The sequence below is a fragment of the Hirundo rustica genome, chromosome Z (assembly GCF_015227805.2).
Source record: "Hirundo rustica isolate bHirRus1 chromosome Z, bHirRus1.pri.v3, whole genome shotgun sequence".
Taxonomy (NCBI): Eukaryota; Metazoa; Chordata; class Aves; order Passeriformes; family Hirundinidae; genus Hirundo; species Hirundo rustica.
The window spans coordinates 55,016,056-55,035,799 of record NC_053488.1 but is presented as its reverse complement, the minus strand read 5'-3'; the positions used below and the strand labels follow the sequence as shown (position 1 = coordinate 55,035,799).

At 36.6% G+C, this 19,744-nt stretch overlaps 1 protein-coding gene across 2 annotated transcripts in view; it reads left to right on the top strand.

The window, feature by feature from the left end:
* Window positions 1-19,744, top strand: part of FAM172A (family with sequence similarity 172 member A) — a 278,356-nt gene that overhangs the window by 19,583 nt on the left and 239,029 nt on the right. For both annotated transcript variants that reach the window (XM_040090728.1, XM_040090727.1), the window contains exons 2-4: window positions 4,638-4,762; window positions 7,908-8,009; window positions 10,591-10,691. In XM_040090728.1, the coding sequence (XP_039946662.1) occupies window positions 4,702-4,762; window positions 7,908-8,009; window positions 10,591-10,691 (264 nt within the window). In that variant the 5' untranslated portion in view covers window positions 4,638-4,701. The remainder of the gene's footprint in view (window positions 1-4,637; window positions 4,763-7,907; window positions 8,010-10,590; window positions 10,692-19,744) is intronic.

Below are 19,744 nucleotides of genomic sequence, written 5' to 3'. Positions count from 1 at the left end.
CATTGCTCTGCGGTGTTATTGATGTTGTTTTCAGCACAAATCCAAACTCTACATACTACTACAAAGAAAACTCACTCTCTCCCAGAGAAAACTAGTGCAAGCACTCAAAGCTGTTGTTGCTGCAGACAATCATTTGGTATCTTGTGTTTGGTTGCTATACCATTATATTGTCAACATTACAGAGGTTATGTTGAGATTGCGCTGCCTCTTTTTCTGTTATTTTGACATGTTTTTTTTCTTGTGTTAATATGGGTATGTTTATGAAGGTACTTTCCAGCATTTCAAGGAAGTTAAACCAGAGTCATTAAAATCTCATTGTGTGGGATTGTGATGACTCTGCTTGGTGTAAATAGTTGAATTGCTGACACATGGCTAATGCATATGGCTCTAGTCATCTGTTGTTTGATAAATAAATATCTCGGATAAATAAAATTGGAAGGTGGTTACTGTGGAAATATATCTAACTTTAGTGCTGACTGCAGTCATGTACTTTATCAGGAAGTTCTACCACCATTTGGTGGTACAGAGATTCAGGAACCTTAGGATCATTGCCGTATTCTAAGTGGTTACATCTGCCCTTCTAGCATTTATTAATCCCCTTCCTGTACGTCTTTCCTCTGCCTTTTGCAGTAGTATGGAGCATGCTCTGGACAACTAGGTAAATTTTCTTGAAATTCTAGTAAGTCTTAGTAAGTCTGTGTTAAATATGTGATAAAAGCCATTTTAACCTCAGCAGAGCAGGACAGGTTTTAAGGGTAATTAATGGCAAGAAGCACACACTACTAAGCTGATCCTCTGATCTCTAACATGGAGATGCTGTAGCTGCTCATTAACATCATCAGAACTGAGCACAAGATGCTGTCTTAGAACCTTCTTATACTACAGACATTTTCAAAACCACTTAGTCTAAGGGAGACTGGAAATAATAGCTCTGCAGAGCTGAAGTTGAGTAAACCGATAAGCACTTAAAAATATGGTCTTTTAAGTAAGGGAAAGTGAAGTACGACCTTAATTGATGCAGTTGTTGTTGATGCCATATGTAGTGCCTAAAAGTGGGAAAAGATAAAATCTAATTAGACAGAAAATACTGCTAAGATTAAGTTATTGAATTTTTTTGCTTTGTTGAATCAGTACCAGCAAGGGACTGGAGGCAAACTGTCACCCAGCCATCTCTGAAGAAAAGTTGGGTCTTAGTCAGTCATCAGCCACATTATACAAATCTAACCCATACTTGCTCCTAGCCTACTCGGGATGTCAGTTTACAAAGAGTAAGACTCGTGTTCTATTATATTCTAATAAAGGAGCGCAGTACAAAGAAGTATGCTGATAACACTTCCTCATTTGGTGTCCAGATAAGCCTGAAGGATTTGTGCTGTTTGAAGGCACTTGTGTGTTTTCTTCTTTTTTCTGTCTTGTTGTAACACTACAACAATTTATAGCCGTTATTTGAAATATTTGTAATATTGATTTAGCTTCAGGTATTGCTAATTTAGGGCAAAATCATATACTGTGTGATTTGTCACACTTCTGTCTGCATTTGCACAATGAAGAATATTTTAAGTATGTTGAAATCTGTGTATCCATATGTATGGATATGATGTAGTGTCTGGTTTGATTTAAAAAATACTACTGTTATGCCATCACAAGGTCTGTAGTCCAAACTTCCAATACTGCTTTACAGGCAACAAAATGCATATGTTCTCTTAGGTGTGCATTTTTAAAAAAATTAATTTACTGACCATTTGTTTCTGAGTCCTCCAGTTTCTGTAATTACATAAGCAGAAGTATAATGAAAATGCAGCCTCACTGTCTCATGTGAAACCATGAAACCAGAATATTTCTGTGTCAGATATCTTAAGTATTGCTGGGGATGGAGATAAAGAGGCACAGAATATGTATAAGATATTTTGTGTCAGAATTCTTTCTGCATAAGCAAGTTTTCATGCATAGGCAAGATACATACAAGTAAATATATATAAACATTTGCTGTAACTATTTCTTCGGGTGAAATAGTAACTTGTGCTTTAGGATGTATGCTTGCTACGTGTAACTAATACAAAAATCCCAAAAGCCACAGAGGAGTTTTCAAAAGACTCATCTAAGTAATGGTATGAATAACATTTTTAAGAATATTAGCACATTTAAAGTCAGTATTTATTACAAGAAACTTGATGACATTCATGAATTATGTGAAGTGGTCAGTATATGCAGTTGAGAATCACTGGGGTTTGAAATTAATGCCTAGAATAAACTGTAGTTTGAAATTAATGTCTAGAATAAACTGCAGTTACTGCTTTGCCTATATGGAACCACTCAGCTTCATAATTGTTCATTTTTGTACCATCAGTAGTGGATTTGGCACCTCTCTCTTTGTCAAAGAACAGAAATCCAACTCTCTCAAGTAATTTATTTCTTTGTTAATTAAACAAGTATCAGTGAGGGATTCCAGAAAATCCTGTATTCACAGAAACAATGCATAAACGTAATGTGTGCTTGTTCCATCCTTATTATGATATCAAGTCCTCCCTCCAGTGGCTGCTGTAACAGTTTTTACTTTGTCAAAAAGAACTGTAAATTCTATCTCTAAGCTAAATTCAGATTTATTTATTTATTTTGATGTTTTTAGCTTTGCAGTTGAACTGTGATCTACTCAGTGGCAAGGTCTTCATCAGTTAAAGGAAGGGGAATGGTATCCATGGCAGAGACAAGAATGGCAAGGATTCTTGATCTCTGTATTGATTTATCTGATCAGGGGATGGGGCCTTGCTTTCCAAGGTAAATCTGTTCAGATAGATTTTATGTTTCTCCGCTTGGCTTACAACAAATCTTTGAGGACCTGTATGTATTTTGTTAGCTGCATTAACTTACTTATACCAAATTATGAATTTTAAAATGTTATATAGGGAGAACCACTCCATTTCATATGACTAGAGTGATTTTAATCTGGGCTATTACAAAACACTGTCATTGTCATTTTTTATCTCTTTGAATAATTTTAACTGAAATTACTTTCTTTTCTATGTACTTTGCTAGAATATACTGGAATTTTCTAGAATATACTACTATGCAGAATATTTTGGGTTTGTGCTGCAAATGTACAAACAAGATGGACAGGATTTTGTATTTGATAGTCCTTTTAATGGACTGCTTGGAAGCATCTGAGCAAAATATTTAATACCATCCATGTATGGGAATCAACATTTGATTCGCTTTAATATTTACATTGACAACAGGCTATAAAATGCACAAAAAAATCTCAGTGGTTTTGCTGTTATTTTTGTGATTGCTTTTGTTATGAGTGGTGCTAAAGTGTTAGACAAAAGATACACATTTTAACTAACTGTAATTTATGAAGTACACAATATAAACAGAGCTTTCCTTGTGCAATTGTGCTTATAAAAGACTCTTTCTTGTAGTGTATTGCTGTTTCCCATCAGCTTTGTCTGAGCAGCCTTTACAAAGGAAGGTGTCAAAAGTCTGCCATAGTTCCAGCTTGTAAAATGGATTATTGGACTTTCTAGACCCACAAGTTTAAAAAACCAAATCACAGCAATCCCTCAAACCCTCTCCTTAGTTAATAACTAATGTCCCCTTAAATTGCTGTATTACTCCTTTAATATACAAGAAAATGTTTAATAGGTTTTCTCTGTGTAGAATAGAGAAGTAATCTTTATTATTTATTTTTGTCTGCTGTCTATACAATGAACTGCTGTTACTTAAACCGTTTTGGGTTTTTTTCTTGCAGGTCTAAGTGTTAGGGAGCCAGTAGTACAGTTGGTGAATCCTGTTGCTGTTTTGATAAATTACAATAGAGACAGAGTTCATGCAAGCTCGTCAATGATAAAAGTACATGAGGGAGAATAATAAAACAAGTTGGTAATGACTGACAGATAAAACAAAGAACCAAAAAAGGATTAAGGGAATAAGAATTCAATGCATTGAAGTAATTTTATTGAGAAGGAGGAAGCAGCTGTGATTTGGTAGTTCACTCCCTTGGTGTCAGACTCAAGATGAAAGAGTCTGTGGATTTGAATGTCTGGGTTGCCTTCTGTGCAGTAGGAGAAATTTGGAAATAGAATTTGTGTGTAAAGTCTTGTCTTGAATACACTGAGATGTGTTGTGTAGCTGGACAAATGTAGCTTTGTATTTCAATGCATCTACAATACAAATATATTTCAATGCAAATAATGTATTGTGGAAATCACTGACTTAAAATTGTGTGCTTCATGTAGCTTTACTAAAACAAAACTATATAGTATAGTAATTACAACAAAGTGAAGTTAATTGATGAAGTAAATCTGTAAAGATTGTGGAAGTTCTGTTGATTGTATTGGGTTTTTCTCTTGTATCTTTCATTTGGGACTTGCAGATGTTGTGCTTCTGTACAAGGCTTATTGTTTACTGATGCTGCATTAGAATCACAAAAGTAGTTTTAATTAGGTAGAATTCCTTTTAGGATTAGGGAGAAGTATTGCTCATTCTTGTGAACTTGAATCTTTAACCAAACTTGGTCAGACTTTGAACTTATAATACTCCGATTTTTTTTTTTTTTTTTTTTTGCTATCTAAACAGTAGCAGACAAGGGCTATTGAAGAAGTCAGTAAATTTATTAATTTACAAATCTTGTTCTTTTTCAGATTGTCCTTTGAATATTAATCTACATTTACCACAGTATTTCTAAACTTGTTGATAGCTGGGTAAATGATGGCTCAGCTCCAGCAAGGAAGTCCAGATGAAAAAGAGAAGACCACTGCATTAAAGGGTATGAGTATTTTTCACCTTTTTTTTAACATATATTGACATTTCAGAAATGATTGTTAAGGAAAGGAAAATAATATGATATAGTTATGAGTTAGAGCTTGGGATTTACAGTACTAGAAGAAACTTGTAGTGTACCTGTGCTAGTGCTTATTGTCTAACGGTGTGTCCACTTATGGGTATTTTCATAAGGTGGTATAAAGCATAATGGCATGTGGTAAGGAGTAACAGAATAAACTATTCATTGCTTTTTAACATTTTCATAATTGTCTGTTTAGAAAGCTGACCGGTGCTTTTGTGTTCTTAGTTTTCGGAAGTTTTGCTTTTGTATCATAGATATACAACCGAATTACAGCTTTTAAAAATCTCTTGGACTAGGATGCTAAAAGGGAAGAGGTTTTCAGATCATTGATTTCCATATTGGTTTTATAAAGTTCCCTTTGTATGTTTTAAAAAATAAATATATCTAAATGATTTAGGGTGAAAAAATAAATTATGTAAGGGGCATATTTTAGATAGTGGCTTTCAGCTTTGGAAGTACATGAAGTTGGTTAGACCTACAAGTAAGCTAACCAAACATTAATTTAAAGTGCTTTCATCATACAGTTGTATTCTAAATTGTCTTTCAGAGGAGAAAAAATAACATAACTTGCCACTCCAGTGTACATCCCGGATTTCTATCAAAGAATTATGACGAAATGGTGTTCCATTATATGTGATGATAGATGGTATTTCTTCAGTTGCCCTGAGTTTTTGTGAAGTCTTTGGTGAAAACCTGTGTATTGCTTTTTTCAAAGTTTGTGTCAGTTCTGTCCAATTAGTTTCTTTTGAGGAAGTTATAATTCAGGTTTGGAAGTAAAACTCCCATTTTATACATGGCATTAATTTGATTATCGTTAAGGATTAGTGTCATTGATGTGATCGAGTGATTTTCCATTTAGCTATAGAAGGTCTCCTGCAGATCACTGTTTTCAGCTCTGTTAAACTAGCTCAAATTGAGTTAGAAAGTCCAAGACCTTAGGTGAGAATGGTCGATCAGATTTGGAAAGAATCACAAAGTTGTAAGACACTTTATATTTTATATTGAAAAGTTGCACAAGAAGAAAGTCGCTGTGTCAGTGGTTGCAGCTCAGAACAGGTGCAGTCTTCCTCAATGTCTGAGGAAAGCTGTAAATTATGACAAGCTGTACATACTGAGCATAAGCATAATTTACTTCATATACTATGGTTCTTGATACTCAGGAGATTGACATTTTGTTGTATAGTGACACTTCTGTGTAAATACATCTCCAAATACATCACAGTAAGAAGTATGGAAATTTGAGTGAAATTTAATTTTAGGGATGTAGTGTGACTGGAGTTTCTTCATGAAGGAGAGAAAGATGTGCTAAAGACTGTTTGCTACCTTGATTTTGTCAGACTACAGAGGAGGAAAAGACACACTTTTTACATCCAATTGTGGGAGACTTCTTTGACAAAATTATTTTTCCGTATCATTTGGTTGAGAACCAAAGGAGCTTCTGCAGAACTTTCAAAGTACAGTGCACAAGAACTAACACATGATTTCTTGTATGAATTGAATTTCCTGTGACTTGCTATTAAACAGATGTGGTGTAAAAGTGAGCTATGGCTGAGAAAGCCAGATTTAGAATCATCCAGTCAGTGTCTGGTGTTATGTACAAAGATATATACTCAGAAACCATGATATTTGTTCGAAAGATGTTGAATTTCAGCAGCCATAGTAGATGGCTTTTGAACCTCCAGCTTTGCCCTGTGGAATCACTCAGAAAGAAGAGTTGGCAACAATCATGGATGCTGGAATAAATGTAAAGTGAACTTGAGGAATTGTAGAAGAGCAGGTCAAGGAACTCTCAAGAATGTTGAAGATAATTTTCAGTACATTTTAAACAATAGAAATTTCAAACTGTTGAATGTGTCAATCCTAAGCTCAGGTAATGTGGGTAGCCTACTTGCAACAAGATCAAGCAAAAGTAGTGGTGCAGAAATAATTGTTTTAAGTAATACAAAGATGGAAACATAGTTAGTGACAAATGAAACTTAAAATTAGTCTTTTCAAACTGTTTTCTTTTCTTTGAGCTACAGCGTTGGATAATAATAAAGGTAAAAATAAATATACTTTGAACACCTAATGTATTTCCTTGGTAACACATGGTATGTTGATTTATGAAATAATAATAGTTCAAAGCCAGTTTAGCACTCCTGAAAAGAATGTTTATGTGGTCTTGAATTTCATGTAACGAAGAAGTAGGAAAATATGTTTTGGTAAAATCCTGCTGAATTGTTTCTTGATTTTTTTTTTTTTTTTAAATTAATAGTCAGAAAATATATTAGAAGCATAGCACTGCAATGAGGAGAGGAGATACTGTACACTGTTACCTGTGTATGTCGTAATTGTTTGGTAATTACATGTAGATGTAAAGATGTCCCCATAAGTTTGCCTCTGATTAAATATAAATCCTTAAATCTAGGGTAAAGAATGTAGATTATGCTAATTTTAGTCTACTTGCATTAGTGACTGCAGGCAGTACCAGGCCGTACAGTCCTGATCTGAAAAGGATGTGTGCTACAAAATGGATGGGAGTTTTCTCTACCTTGACAGCTATTAAAAGAGGTGGTTGAGAGAAGGATTCAGGTCTAACAGTCTGGGTATCAGAGGAGGGGCTGAGGACTGGTGTGGTCATGCAGCTGGTAAATGCCAGTTGAATGATGTGCATCAGATAATCTGAACTCCTTGAGAAGGCAATCAAGACCCTATCAATGATTTGAAACTGAAGCTAGAGAACTTGATGTTAAAACTGTAATGCATAACCACAGAGACTTAATTTGTAACATTGAGGTAATGAATCATTGAAAGAAATCGCTATGTCTTTGGTGACTTCCCTGTTTCTGGACGGTTTTAGTTTAACGTAGAGATAAACAGGTGCGTAAATAAATAAATTAATGAGTACATCCACGGGCAGTGAACTCCAGCATTTGAACCTTGAACAGGATTTCCCAGAAGTGTCCTGTGTTTAGTAATATTTGGATATTCTTCTGCCTACAAATCTCAGCAAACAGGTATTGTCAGTGTTACGAGGGAAATAAAAGACACAGCATGCATTATGTAATTTCTTCTCTTCTCTTTTTAGATTTATTGTCTAGAATAGACTTGGATGAACTAATGAAAAAAGATGAGCCACCACTTGAATTTCCTGATACTTTGGAAGGATTTGAGTACATTTTTAATGAAAGTAAGTCAGACGTGCTTTGTAAAGACGTGCTTTGTATGCTTAGAATAATGTTGAGAGGTTATCAGAAGTCAAATTATGCCTTATAAGCCCCTAATAAAATTTCATACTTCCCTGTTAGGAATAAAATTTTAAACTTCAGGGGTGACAGACTTGTAAATCTAAGACCTGTTTTTTATTTCATACAATTAACACAGAAATCTGTCATTTCGTATAATGTTGTGGAGTTGCACTGCCTACTTTATGACTTCCTGTTTTCTGTTACAGACGTATTGATAGAAAAATTCTCAAAGTAATTTCTGTAGCATTTAAAAATCAGAATTAAAGATTGGTCACTTGTTTAAGAAATGTTTTATTTCCTGATTCATTTTTATGGATACAGAAGAAGTTGTTTACCAGATAACAGTTTGTCCCAACTTTTCCATTAATACCAACAGGAAAACACCTATGTATGTTGATAGAAGAATAAGTTATATGATAGACTGTCACTTCTGGTGTGGAACATAATTTTGCATTGCAGCCAAGTGTGTGATGACTGCAAGCAAGTACTTCCAGCTAGCTCAATCTCTGTGTTAAATGACTTTGTATTTATAATTTCCAGTGCATGCATTTTAAAATCCAGGCAAGAACTGAGCTTCTGAACTAAAGGAATACCAGACTCCAGGAAGTGACTCTTTCAAGATTGTTTAAAACCTGTAGAACAAAAGGGAATGTTTACAATTTTACTTCTTTGCAGTGCTTGCTCTGTGAACAGAAACTTTGTTTCTAAATTTGCCTGTTTTACATCTTCCACTTTTAAAGAAAAAAAAAAGAGCTTTTCTTTAAATTATAGTCATTTATGCAACACTTAGCTTTTTAATACCCAGATGACTTTCACAGGAAGGTACTTAGAGACTAAAAGTGTCATGAAAGTGATGCTCTTTCTTTGATGGAAGGAGTTCAGCTCTGTCACTTTTCAGCTCCTTATTTTTAGATCTGCACAGTGTCTACTGTCTTCCTTACTGACTTCAGAGTTAATGGTTCATATGTGGCTGATAAAAAGGGCTGAAATTTGAATTTTAGGGAATGAATTATGTTCCTGAATATTCCATTACTAATCTCACAGCCTGAGCAATTTCCGTGGAGGAAAACCTATTATGTGTGCTAAGGGTCAGCAAAGCAAAAAACTCACCGTTTTGCTTTTGTACATTTAATTCAAATGTTCGGTCATGTATTTTTATGTCCTAATCATGCTTCTCTTTATGGTGGAAAAGTACAGAAGTTTTTTGTCAGATTATTTAAATCTGTATAAGGCAGAGGTTCCAGAAAGTCAGAGGAAACATATAGCAGATATTTATTACTTATGGCAAGAGCCAGTCCATGTACTTTTGAATGGCATATTTGAAGAGTATGTATCTGAGAAGGAGCAGCTGGAAGTAAAGCTATGATGAAACATGAGAGAAGGAGGATGTTTGAACCCAGCACAGGGATAGGAAACTGTCGAGAAATACTTCCTTGGGATCTAATACATGAGGTAAGGCAGGTCTGGAAAAAAGTTATATCAGCAGATAAGCATAACTATTACGGACATCAGATCTTAAATATTTTATTTAAAGCATCAGGAATCAAAGTGTAAAAGTTCTGTAAATACATGAACCTAGCAATTTCCTCCTATTCAACAGAAGACATTACAGAGAAACCTTTGTTTCATCATGCAGACATTTCAGCATTCAAAGTTTACTTGAACATATCCCTGTTTTTAATGTTTTGCTGATACACTGCAGTTTGTAATGCTCTGAGATCATAACTTGTGTTTTGTCTGATAGGCTGAAACATTGTTGATAAAATACTTGTTTTTATAGTTGGCTTCCTACTGGTTGTCATTTTATTAGCATCCATTAAGTCCATGTCCATGTCTGCACCAGTGGTTGGGTATGCTGTTAACTTTGGCTATAAACAAGGCCAACTACAAGAAGTTACAATGTAAGAGTAGCCTGTGCTCTGCACAAGCATTCTGCTTTATTCTACTGTTGTAGTCTCAGCATACCATAAGTCTAGGAGGTCTTACTTGATTTCGCTACTCCTTGGAGTTAAGATACTTTCTCTAAATGTGGACATGGTTCTTTTCAGATTAGCCTAGAAAGTTGTTAGGCTTCAAGATATATCTTTCCGTTACTTCCAGCTTCCAGCCCCTTTTGTATTTGCATTTCTTTACAATGCAGTTAGTTTGGAAGTAGAGGATTTGCAGCTACAATTCGATCATCCGCAATCATATTTTAACTGCTAATGTTTACGTTTCATTGTTAATTCATGACAGTTGAGACATAAATATGTCTTGTGAAGCAGTTTGGCATTTGATATCTGCATGCAGTCTCACTGTCATAATTTCTGTTTAGCTTAATCTAGCAGTATATACCATAAAATGGGAATGCAATTTTTAATGCTACAATAGTTTTCTGTTAAAAAGCCTACAATCAGAAATGGGGAGGAATTTGTACTAGTTTGATTTTTAGATGTAGACCTCTTCTAAAATTTTTAGCAATTGAATGTGTCTTACTTTTAATGAAGAAGTATATTAACTGTAATTATTCTGTTTCTTTTACAGAAGGGCAATTAAGACACATTAAAACTGGGGAGCCGTTTGTTTTTAATTATCGTGAAGATTTGCATAGATGGAATCAAAAGCGCTATGAAGCTCTTGGAGAGGTACGTAATTTGTCTGTGTGCATGCAATATATCTATGTATATGTATATGTCTGTGTGTGTATATATATAGGTATGTGGATGTGTATATATATGTATGTATATAGGTGTGTGTGTTCATGTGCTATGGGTTTTGTTTTGTTTCCCTGTAGAAGTGATACTTTTACATAAATAAAGTTTTAGTGAGGCTTCAATCATTTAACAGAAGATATTTCAGGATATACTGCATATTAATGCTCTAACAGTAATTTCTATAATTTGCTATATAGATTAGGGTGTGATTTAGATTACTGTTTGACTTAAGTATATCTTCATAATAGAATACCATCTACCTACATAAGTCAGAATATTATACAGCGCAGTATTTTTTTTAACCTTAGTCACTTCACGGATTACAAAGCTGTGACATTTTGCTTTTTGGCTGAAGATAAATGCATTGGTTGATTTTCTCATGTTACCAGGAAATACCTGGAACCACTAAATAATACAGAAATCTAAAGATGAATTGATTAAATATCTGTTGGTGTATTACATATTTGGATGCTACTGGTACTTCCTAGGCAGTTCAGCCCCCCATAGCTACCTGCTCACTTCTCACTGTGGGATAGGGAGGGAATCAAGAGGGTAAAAGTGAAAAATTCACAGGCTGAGTTACAGTTTAATAGGTAAAGTAAAAGCTGTGCACACAAGCTGTGAACACAATAAGAAATCAATTCACTTTACATCAGCAGGCAGATGTATAGCCATCTGCAGGAAAGCAGGGCTTGTTCATGCATAATGGTGCCTTAGGAAGACAAGTGCCTTTTCCATACAATCCTGGAATGGGTTTGGGTTGAAAGGGACCTTAAATGTTACTTAGTTCCAACCCCCTGCCAGAGGAAGGGATATCCTCTACTACAAGCCCTGACCTTGAAGGCTGACAGGGATGGGGCATCCCCAGCTTCCCTGGGCAGTCTTCCAATGCCTCACATTCTCACAGTCAAGAATTTCTTCCTAACATCTAATCTAAACCTACTCATTTTGCTATGTTTGAAGCTATTGCCCTTTGCCTTGTCACTCCACATTTTTGTCAATAGCTCCTCTCCAGGTCTCTTGTAGCCACTTTACTGGAAGGTGCTGTAGTATCTTCCAGGAACCTTCTCTTCCTTGGGTTGAACAACCCAAACTTACTAAGCCTGTGTTCATAGGAGAGGTGCTCCAGCCCTCTGGAGGTGCTCTGTGCTTGCTTGCTCAGCCACAAGCAATGTTGTTTCATTTCATTCTGGGCTCTCTGCTGAGTGCTGGAGCTCTCAGCTGTTCATCCTGCCAGAACCTTTTCACGAGGGATCTATCTTGCTCTTTACCTTCTCCTCCTTGTTCCTGCAAGAACTGTGGCTGGGAGTAGACAGTGTGTGCGGCTGCTGCAGTTGCTTCTCACATCTTTTCACTCTATACTTTTCAAAAAAAAAAAGGTTAATGCTATGTGTAGACACGGGATATCACTGTGTCTACATAGGCCAAGTTACTTGCTTGATACACATTTCTACTGAGAGGAAGTACTGTTGCATGTATATGGATGTTTGTGTGTGTCTACATTGTTCAAATATTCCCATTTTCCAAATAAGCGAGTTGGACAAGCAGGACTCTAAAGATCAGTATGGGTTTCCCGTGCCACCACACTTTCCTATGCATATTTGGAAATACACAGCAAATTTCACATTCTGTGCATCTGAAGTATGTGAAAATAGCTTCAACCCACAGTAGTATGAACAACTTCTTGTGATTTTTTTGGTGTACTTGTTCCGGGAGTGGGGATGTTATATCTGTGATCTGTGTTGTGCATTTTGCCTTAGTTAAAGTCATTCTCCCTGTTCAAGTTTGGATGATCTTTGAAAATGCACTTCATTTATATTGGTAGGTAAAAGGCAAGAAAGGCTTAAGGTCAGGTATCTGTCAGAGAGTTGTTCTAAGTTGTCTGCTTTATGTTTTTAGAGAAAAAAACTCATCTGTGTTTCAGTCCATTTCTACTAGGTGCTCGCTACCACACAGTTGTTCCAGCATTTATAGATGTTCCATTGTCTGATTTTGATGTAGTTATTTGGGAACATAGGAGATGCTGATCCTTGGCATTTATTCACATAACTAAAATCTTGTTTTGTGCCATAAATTAGTGAGTCATTGATACAAGTGTTGAATAGTACTGGAGTGGTGTATCACCCTCTGATTAGCTGTTTTGTGGTCTAAGATGTGTTTAACAAACTGTGATAATTTAAGGAGCAGTCACTCTAATGAATTGTAAAGTGGCCTTTGCTTTGAAACATCATCCTTTGGCTGTAGGAGTTCTTTAATGTGCATTTAGGGTTCAATTATGTAGCTGGTCATGCAGTGAGATTATGAAGTAGCTATATGTGTCTCACTGAAAAAAATTGTTTTATATATTCAGTGTTTTCATTGTTAGCTCAGTCATTGCATGCTGGTTTTCTGATTTTTAAAGGATATATACATCCTGCACAAGACAGCTTTTTTTACTGCGCATATATATATATGTATGTATATATATAACACACACACACACATATATGTATATATGTTGTGGGCTGTTTTTAATTTGTTTTACTGATTTTAAGAAGTGAGTGTGCTCCCTGGCCTTATGGTACCAGCATAATTCTCTTTTTCATGGAGAATTAATAAATTTCTATTTGGTTATCCAGGGGGGGGATTTGCTGATAAAAGTCCTGAATACACTGTCTGTGATGTTCTGCTGTTTTTCTGATTGTGTGGAAATTGATTCTTCAAAAATCAAAATGGTTTGCCTACGTCTCCTCTCCTTAAATCTCTTTATTCTTCATTCACTGATCAGTTATTTCAGGCACACAATTTTTTCTGCAGCGTTTTGATATGTGTTAACAGATGATGTAGTGAGCTGTTCATAATTTTGTGATTCTGGTTCAGTCATTGCTATTGTGGCATTGAATTTTGTAGAGAGCCTCTCCATTTGCTTTTTAAAAATTAAAATGGCAACAGAAGCGCATAGAACGTAGTGTTGCAGCTGCTTCAAACTGACGATTAATCCATGTGGCAAGTAAGAGAAAAATTTTGTGACAACAGTTTAGTTGTTGCAGATATACCATTCCAGTTCAAGCTCACATTTTATTTTTTTTTCTAGCTTTGAGTTACAAAGATCTTGATTCAAGATTAAACACCAGATTAGACTCATGTGGTATGTGTCTCCTTTCATTTTAAGTAGATGTGTGTGCTTATTATTTGTACTGCACTTGCAGCTGATGACTATGGAAATTGTCAACAGTCAGCTTCAGCCCCTTCATTATCATTACATTGAAATTAGCTAGAATTACAAAGAAAGTAGTACTAATATCTGCTAGGACTTTACCTTTGATTTTGCCAGTCATATAGGTTGTGTTGATAATGAGATTTTGCTTGAAAAGGTGTATGTTGACTTTCTTCTCCTGTACTCGTGTAGTATCCAGAGTATCCCTAGCATCAGAAGGCAGATATTGTCTGTCACTTTGCAGGTGTTTTACAGCCTGAAGGCAGTTATAATTTGTTGATTACATGGAGGCCATTGAATGCTGGCATTAATATTTTTGGGAGTGCCATCATTAATGAAGGGACTTTTGCCTTTACTGGCAGTTTGCTTCTCTACCAATATCTTGCAAAATTCAAAGAGGATATGTAAATATGTAGATTATAATGTGGACCATGACATAAATGTCTCTGCTGTGATCCTGTTTAAGTTAATGCCATGTCTTGTAATTGCAGCCTATCTGATCTGCAAAAGAATTGAAGTGGTTTTTTTGTAGTCACCATAGTATAATATTTTGTATTTGTAGAACATATATGTAAAGCAAAGAAATAGAACATTTAAATCAGAAATTCCTGGTTTCATTTATGTTAAGATACAGTTAATTTTATGTCCTCAGAGAAGTCTTATTTGACGAAATAAACTGTTTTAAAGTATGTTCAGTGTTAGGTCCAGCTCAAGCTCATCACAAAGTGGACTGCCATCAAGTTTAATATTTAAGTAGTGTGATTGGGGTAAATATGTAGAATTATGACCTTGACAACATATAATTAAGATGGCTAAGTAGTAAAATTGGATTTTTTTTTTCCAGATCTTCTTTAAGTTAAAGAACAGCTTGGTCTCAACATGATTTAAAAAATAAGTGTTCACCTGCTACTAATTTCCTCCTTGGTTGCAAAGATCATTATTTGTTTTGATGACTGAGAGGCTATTTACATAGCACAAATGAAAGCATAGAGCAGCAGAAGAGGACATGTAAGTTAATGAAGAAGGAAGCATTAAGTAGTCTGCATTTGAAAGGGTAGCTTCTTGCATGAATAACCCAAAATCTGATGATAGGCTGCACGTGCACCTGATAGTACTTAAGGTCCAATCTTGCAGCCAAAGCTCATGTGAATAAACTCAATAGATCTTGTGAATAAGGGCTGCAGGATCAAGTTTCATATAAAATGTGCAGATAATTAGTAGAAATCCTTACACTCTTAGTTTCAGTTTCTTTGCATTTTGTCATTGAACATTCCAGATTTTCTCTGGCTAGCAGTGCTTTAATATAATACAAAGTACATGCTGCACACCACGAATCAAGCAAAATTGTATATGCACCTTGACTTCTTATAATGTGTTTGCTGTTGGTTATTTAGTGATTGGAAAAATTCTTCTTACTGAGTCAATTAAGTAAATTTATAGTGATGTAATGTTGGATTCATGAATATCTGCCTTTATGGAATGCCTACTTGACTTGGGCTATTGAAGAGGTTTTTATGTTCAGAGATGAGATGCCAAATAATGGGTAACAGGTGTTACAGGTGGAGCATGTGTGACTTGAATTTTTTCAGTGTCTTGTATTACAGTCAAATAAGGGTCAACTTCCATTAAGGTAGCAAAATGGCTCACTAAAACTCTTTCTAACTCCTGTTTCAGGGGGAGAGAGAAAGCATTTATTCAAGTATCTTTTCTGTCCTTATTTTTGAAAGTGATAAATTTCTGTTTTGTGTGATTTCCTTTGATAATGCTATTTCTCTGCAAGTTATGCCCTGTTTTGGTGGTTTAGGAGTGGTACTCTCCAGTTCAGTGCTCCCACTGAGGCACTCCAAACTGTGTGCTGCTGCCTTCCTTCCCCTTCCCTCTCTTCCTTCCACTGTCATAGGATGGAGAGAACTGGAGGCAAAAAAAGTAAAGATCGTGGATTGAGATAAGAGCAGTTTGCTGGAAACAGCAGTGAGATAAGAAAACTAACAGAAACAGCAAAAATATTAAGAGCAAGAGTGTACAAGAGCAAGAGAGTGAATTCCATGCAAAAGGCTCACTGTGGAGGTTGACCCATGCAGCCAGCCTCCCTCACTCCAGAAGTGAGTACTTCCCTCTTTTTGGAAAATAACAGGGAGCTACGGACTAAGCTTTGGGTCCTAGCAATGCCCCTGCTCTAGCTGCTGTGGAAATGAACCCTGTCCTGACTGGAATAAGGACACCCATCTACTAATGAACATTGCAGAGGGCTTTTTGCTTTAGCAAAAATTTACAGTGGAGTCAATGTCACAAAATATATTTAGAATTGCACCTCTTCTTGAGATACATATCACATTTCACCATTTGCATTCAGGTCCTTTAACAAAAACAATCCCACTGATGGGTTTGGCTTTGTTGGAGGTGGGACTAATTCAAACTGTTGCCCCTAACAGATTCCTCATATGCACAATGGTAACTCTGTCCTTTCTGTGGTATGTGGGGGTTTTAATTGGGCAGGGCCAGCTAGACTGGAGCCTGTAGTGTTAACTAACCAGGTAGTCTTCAAATAAATATAGATCCCAGTGTTTGAAATTCCCACCAGCCATTGCTTTCAATGTGGTTTTAACAGTCCGTTGTTTCATTCAACTTTGCCAGAGGCTGGTGCATGACAGGGAATATCATACCAATTCAATACCGTGCTCTCTGGCCAAGGTGTCTGTGAGGCTATTTTTGACATCAGTCCCATTGTACTGATGCCTTTTCCTGGTCTTAAAAAATTGAAAGCCAGACACAGTTAAGGGATAAGAGGTTTTACTTGAGGATTTTAGTAAGGATCCTTACGGTGCACTACTTTGCCAAGGTAGGATACACCACAATGCACCCACACAATAGATCACTGTTGTGTTGTGTGGCAACAGTGATCATCGTGCCCAGGGAGGTTACAGCTGCCAGCGGAGAAACAGAAGAGACAAGTCTTTTTTGATAAACTCAAGAATCCGTTTGTTCCTCCCCACCCTGGGCCAGGGAGGGGGTGAGGATGAAGAGAGAGAGCAGGGGCAGGGTCGTGAGGTTATATAGGATAGGGGCGGGGTTTTCTGACTGTTATCTGGCATATGCATCCTCCAAAAACTCACAGCATGTAAGAAAGCCTGTATTTCCTTCTTGCTGGTTGGCAGGGACATAGCTGCTACTTGGTTGATCGTGTCCATTGGAATCCAGTGATGTCTATCTTGCCATTTTACTCCCAAAAAAGGAATTTCCTGGGCAGGTCCCTTGACCTTACTTTGCTTCACAGCAAAAGCAGCCTTCAGAAGGATGTGGATTATATTCTCCCCTTTCTCATAAACTTCTCTGCTGTGTTTCCCCGTGTGACATTGTCACCAACGTAAGTGTCCTGGAGCCTCGCCCCTTTGCAGTGCAGTCTGAGTCGGTCCAAGGCAAATAGTGGGCCTGGGTTTCCACCCCTTGTACAGCCACTTCCAGTTTCCAGGTGTACTCAGTGCCCTTCTAGGTGACAGCAAACTGTGGCCTGCAATCATGGCTAAAGACATGGAGAAGAGCCGGAGAAGACCACATTTGCAATGCCAGTGGTGGCACCACTCTGCTGTCCTGGACTCCAGTTTATACTGAAGTTCCAGCACAGCAGTGCTCAGTGGAGGTGTGACTTCCTTCAGGCCAAGATAGTCCACTGTCTGTCTCTGCGCTCCAGTGGACTTACACAGTGGCCATATGGGATTGTTAAACAGTGAGTGGGTCCTGCTGGCCACTCTCTGGTTCTCCAGGACCCATCTCATGGCTGGGGTTCAGGCTCCTGGCTGGTGTGGTGTCGTCGATAGTGCACTGCTGTGGTAGTGGCTGGTACCTTTGACCCACAGCAGAAGGGTCATCTGAGAGACCAGGCAAGACTTTCAGCTGTCTAGCTTCTTCTGTCTCCACAGCAGCATTCCCAAAAGCCCGCCAATGGGTAGCCTTTTGAAATACCCTCTGTTACAACCTGCTCCTGAAGGTTAGGGTAATCCAGGTTCATGCTAATAGACCCCATGGAACAGATTTGAGTGAAATGACCTTGAGTCATCTAGGTTTATAAGTGTACTTATATAAGTGCGTTTTATTTTAGAACAGTTTTGTTGTAATGGAAAGCAGATATGTAGCTCATTTAGTTATCATTATTGTTTTGTTTTAAGATAATTTATGAGGGATACTCTAAAATGAGTTACCTGCCCTTAATTTAACCAATAAGGAGAAATTAATTTGAGTAGATATAAGTGAAAAAATATAAATTTACTGAAGAAATTGAATAGTAACAGGCAAAAAAAAATCAGTCTTGTTTTGTTTTAGTATAGAATAACAGCAATAGTATTAATAACAAAAGTGTACAAAAGAGAGAGTGATTTACATGTAAAATGCTCACTGCGGAGCACAACTTGACCCTATGGCAACCATGGTACCCCAGCCAGAAGAGATCCCTTCTCCCTGGAGGAGGGACCCCTCCTGCTGGCCTAGCAATGATGTGATGTGATATAGAATAACCTCTGGGTCCCAGCCATGCCTTCCAGGCTACTGCAAAATTAACCCTGTCCTGGCCAGAACAGGACACCCATCTACTAATGATTATTGCAGGTGGTTTTTTACTTTAGCAAAATTTTCCAGTGGAATCAATGTCACAGAAAAAATTTAGAGTTGCAGTGTTTGGACAAAAATATAAAGGTAGGCAGAAGACGAGAGGATGTGAAAAATGAGTGTACCAGCTGAACGAAGAGCCTAAATGAGCTCTATCACTTTATGGACAGCAAGGGCAATTGTAAATGCAGTACTTTAGGAATCCATGCCCAATTTGTTTAAGGGTTTTTTTCATACTGGTTTCATTATTTTCAATTTTTGTTAGGTAAGTGTGAAACAGAAAAATGGCAAAGACAACTTTAAACAGATTAGGTAAAGCAGCTTAAATTGGGGAATGATACTGAATTTCTCTCTAACAGTAGTTCCTAAGTTTTAAGTAATAAATTTCTAGAATGTTCTAGTCCTTTTACTTTTCTCATTTTTGAATCAATGTTTTTGATAATCGAGAAAGCTAGTGGAAGTAGCTGAAAAAATTTAAAATTTATATGTGTATGGTCTTCATAATTTTATGAAGATTTGAGCTTTTAACAGGGCGTTAATTTTCAGCATTTCTTTTTTCTGAGTGAAGTAAATGGACAGCTAGGATTCAGGACTACTTAACAGTACCTACAGAAATTTAAATATGAATCTTCACTACGTGCAGTATATTCATTTGCATACGCTAAATCAGCTTTCAAAATCTGGTGTTTGTGAAGACTTTTTAGAGGAATGATTATGTCAGATGTGCTTCAGAGAACTCTTCTAGTTTGCAGGCAGCAATTGGCAGTAGGTTGGTTCATCAGAGTAACATGTCAGTTCTCGGAAAGGTTCAGAGATAGTTTTATAATTATTGTTAGCATGATTCTTGAAAGAAATGATGAGCATCTCATAAACCCAGATGGGAGTTTGTTACATTGTTGATAAATGTGTTTTACATTTTTAAATTGATAAATAGTGAAAAGCAGAAAAGATACAATAAAGCAGATGGTTGTTTATAAAGCGCTTGTAAGTTGCTGCAATTCAAAGAATGGTACTAATTGTTAAAAAGAAGACAAAATTGGAATAGGGGGAGTGTTTCAATGAGTTCATCATGAGCTTTTTAAAAATAAAACCTTCAGCAGCTTTAGTTCAATTAGAACCATTCTTGCCATTCTGGGTTTACATGTAGAAGTTTGAATTCTCAGTTCTTAATTAACTTTAGTACCAGCCA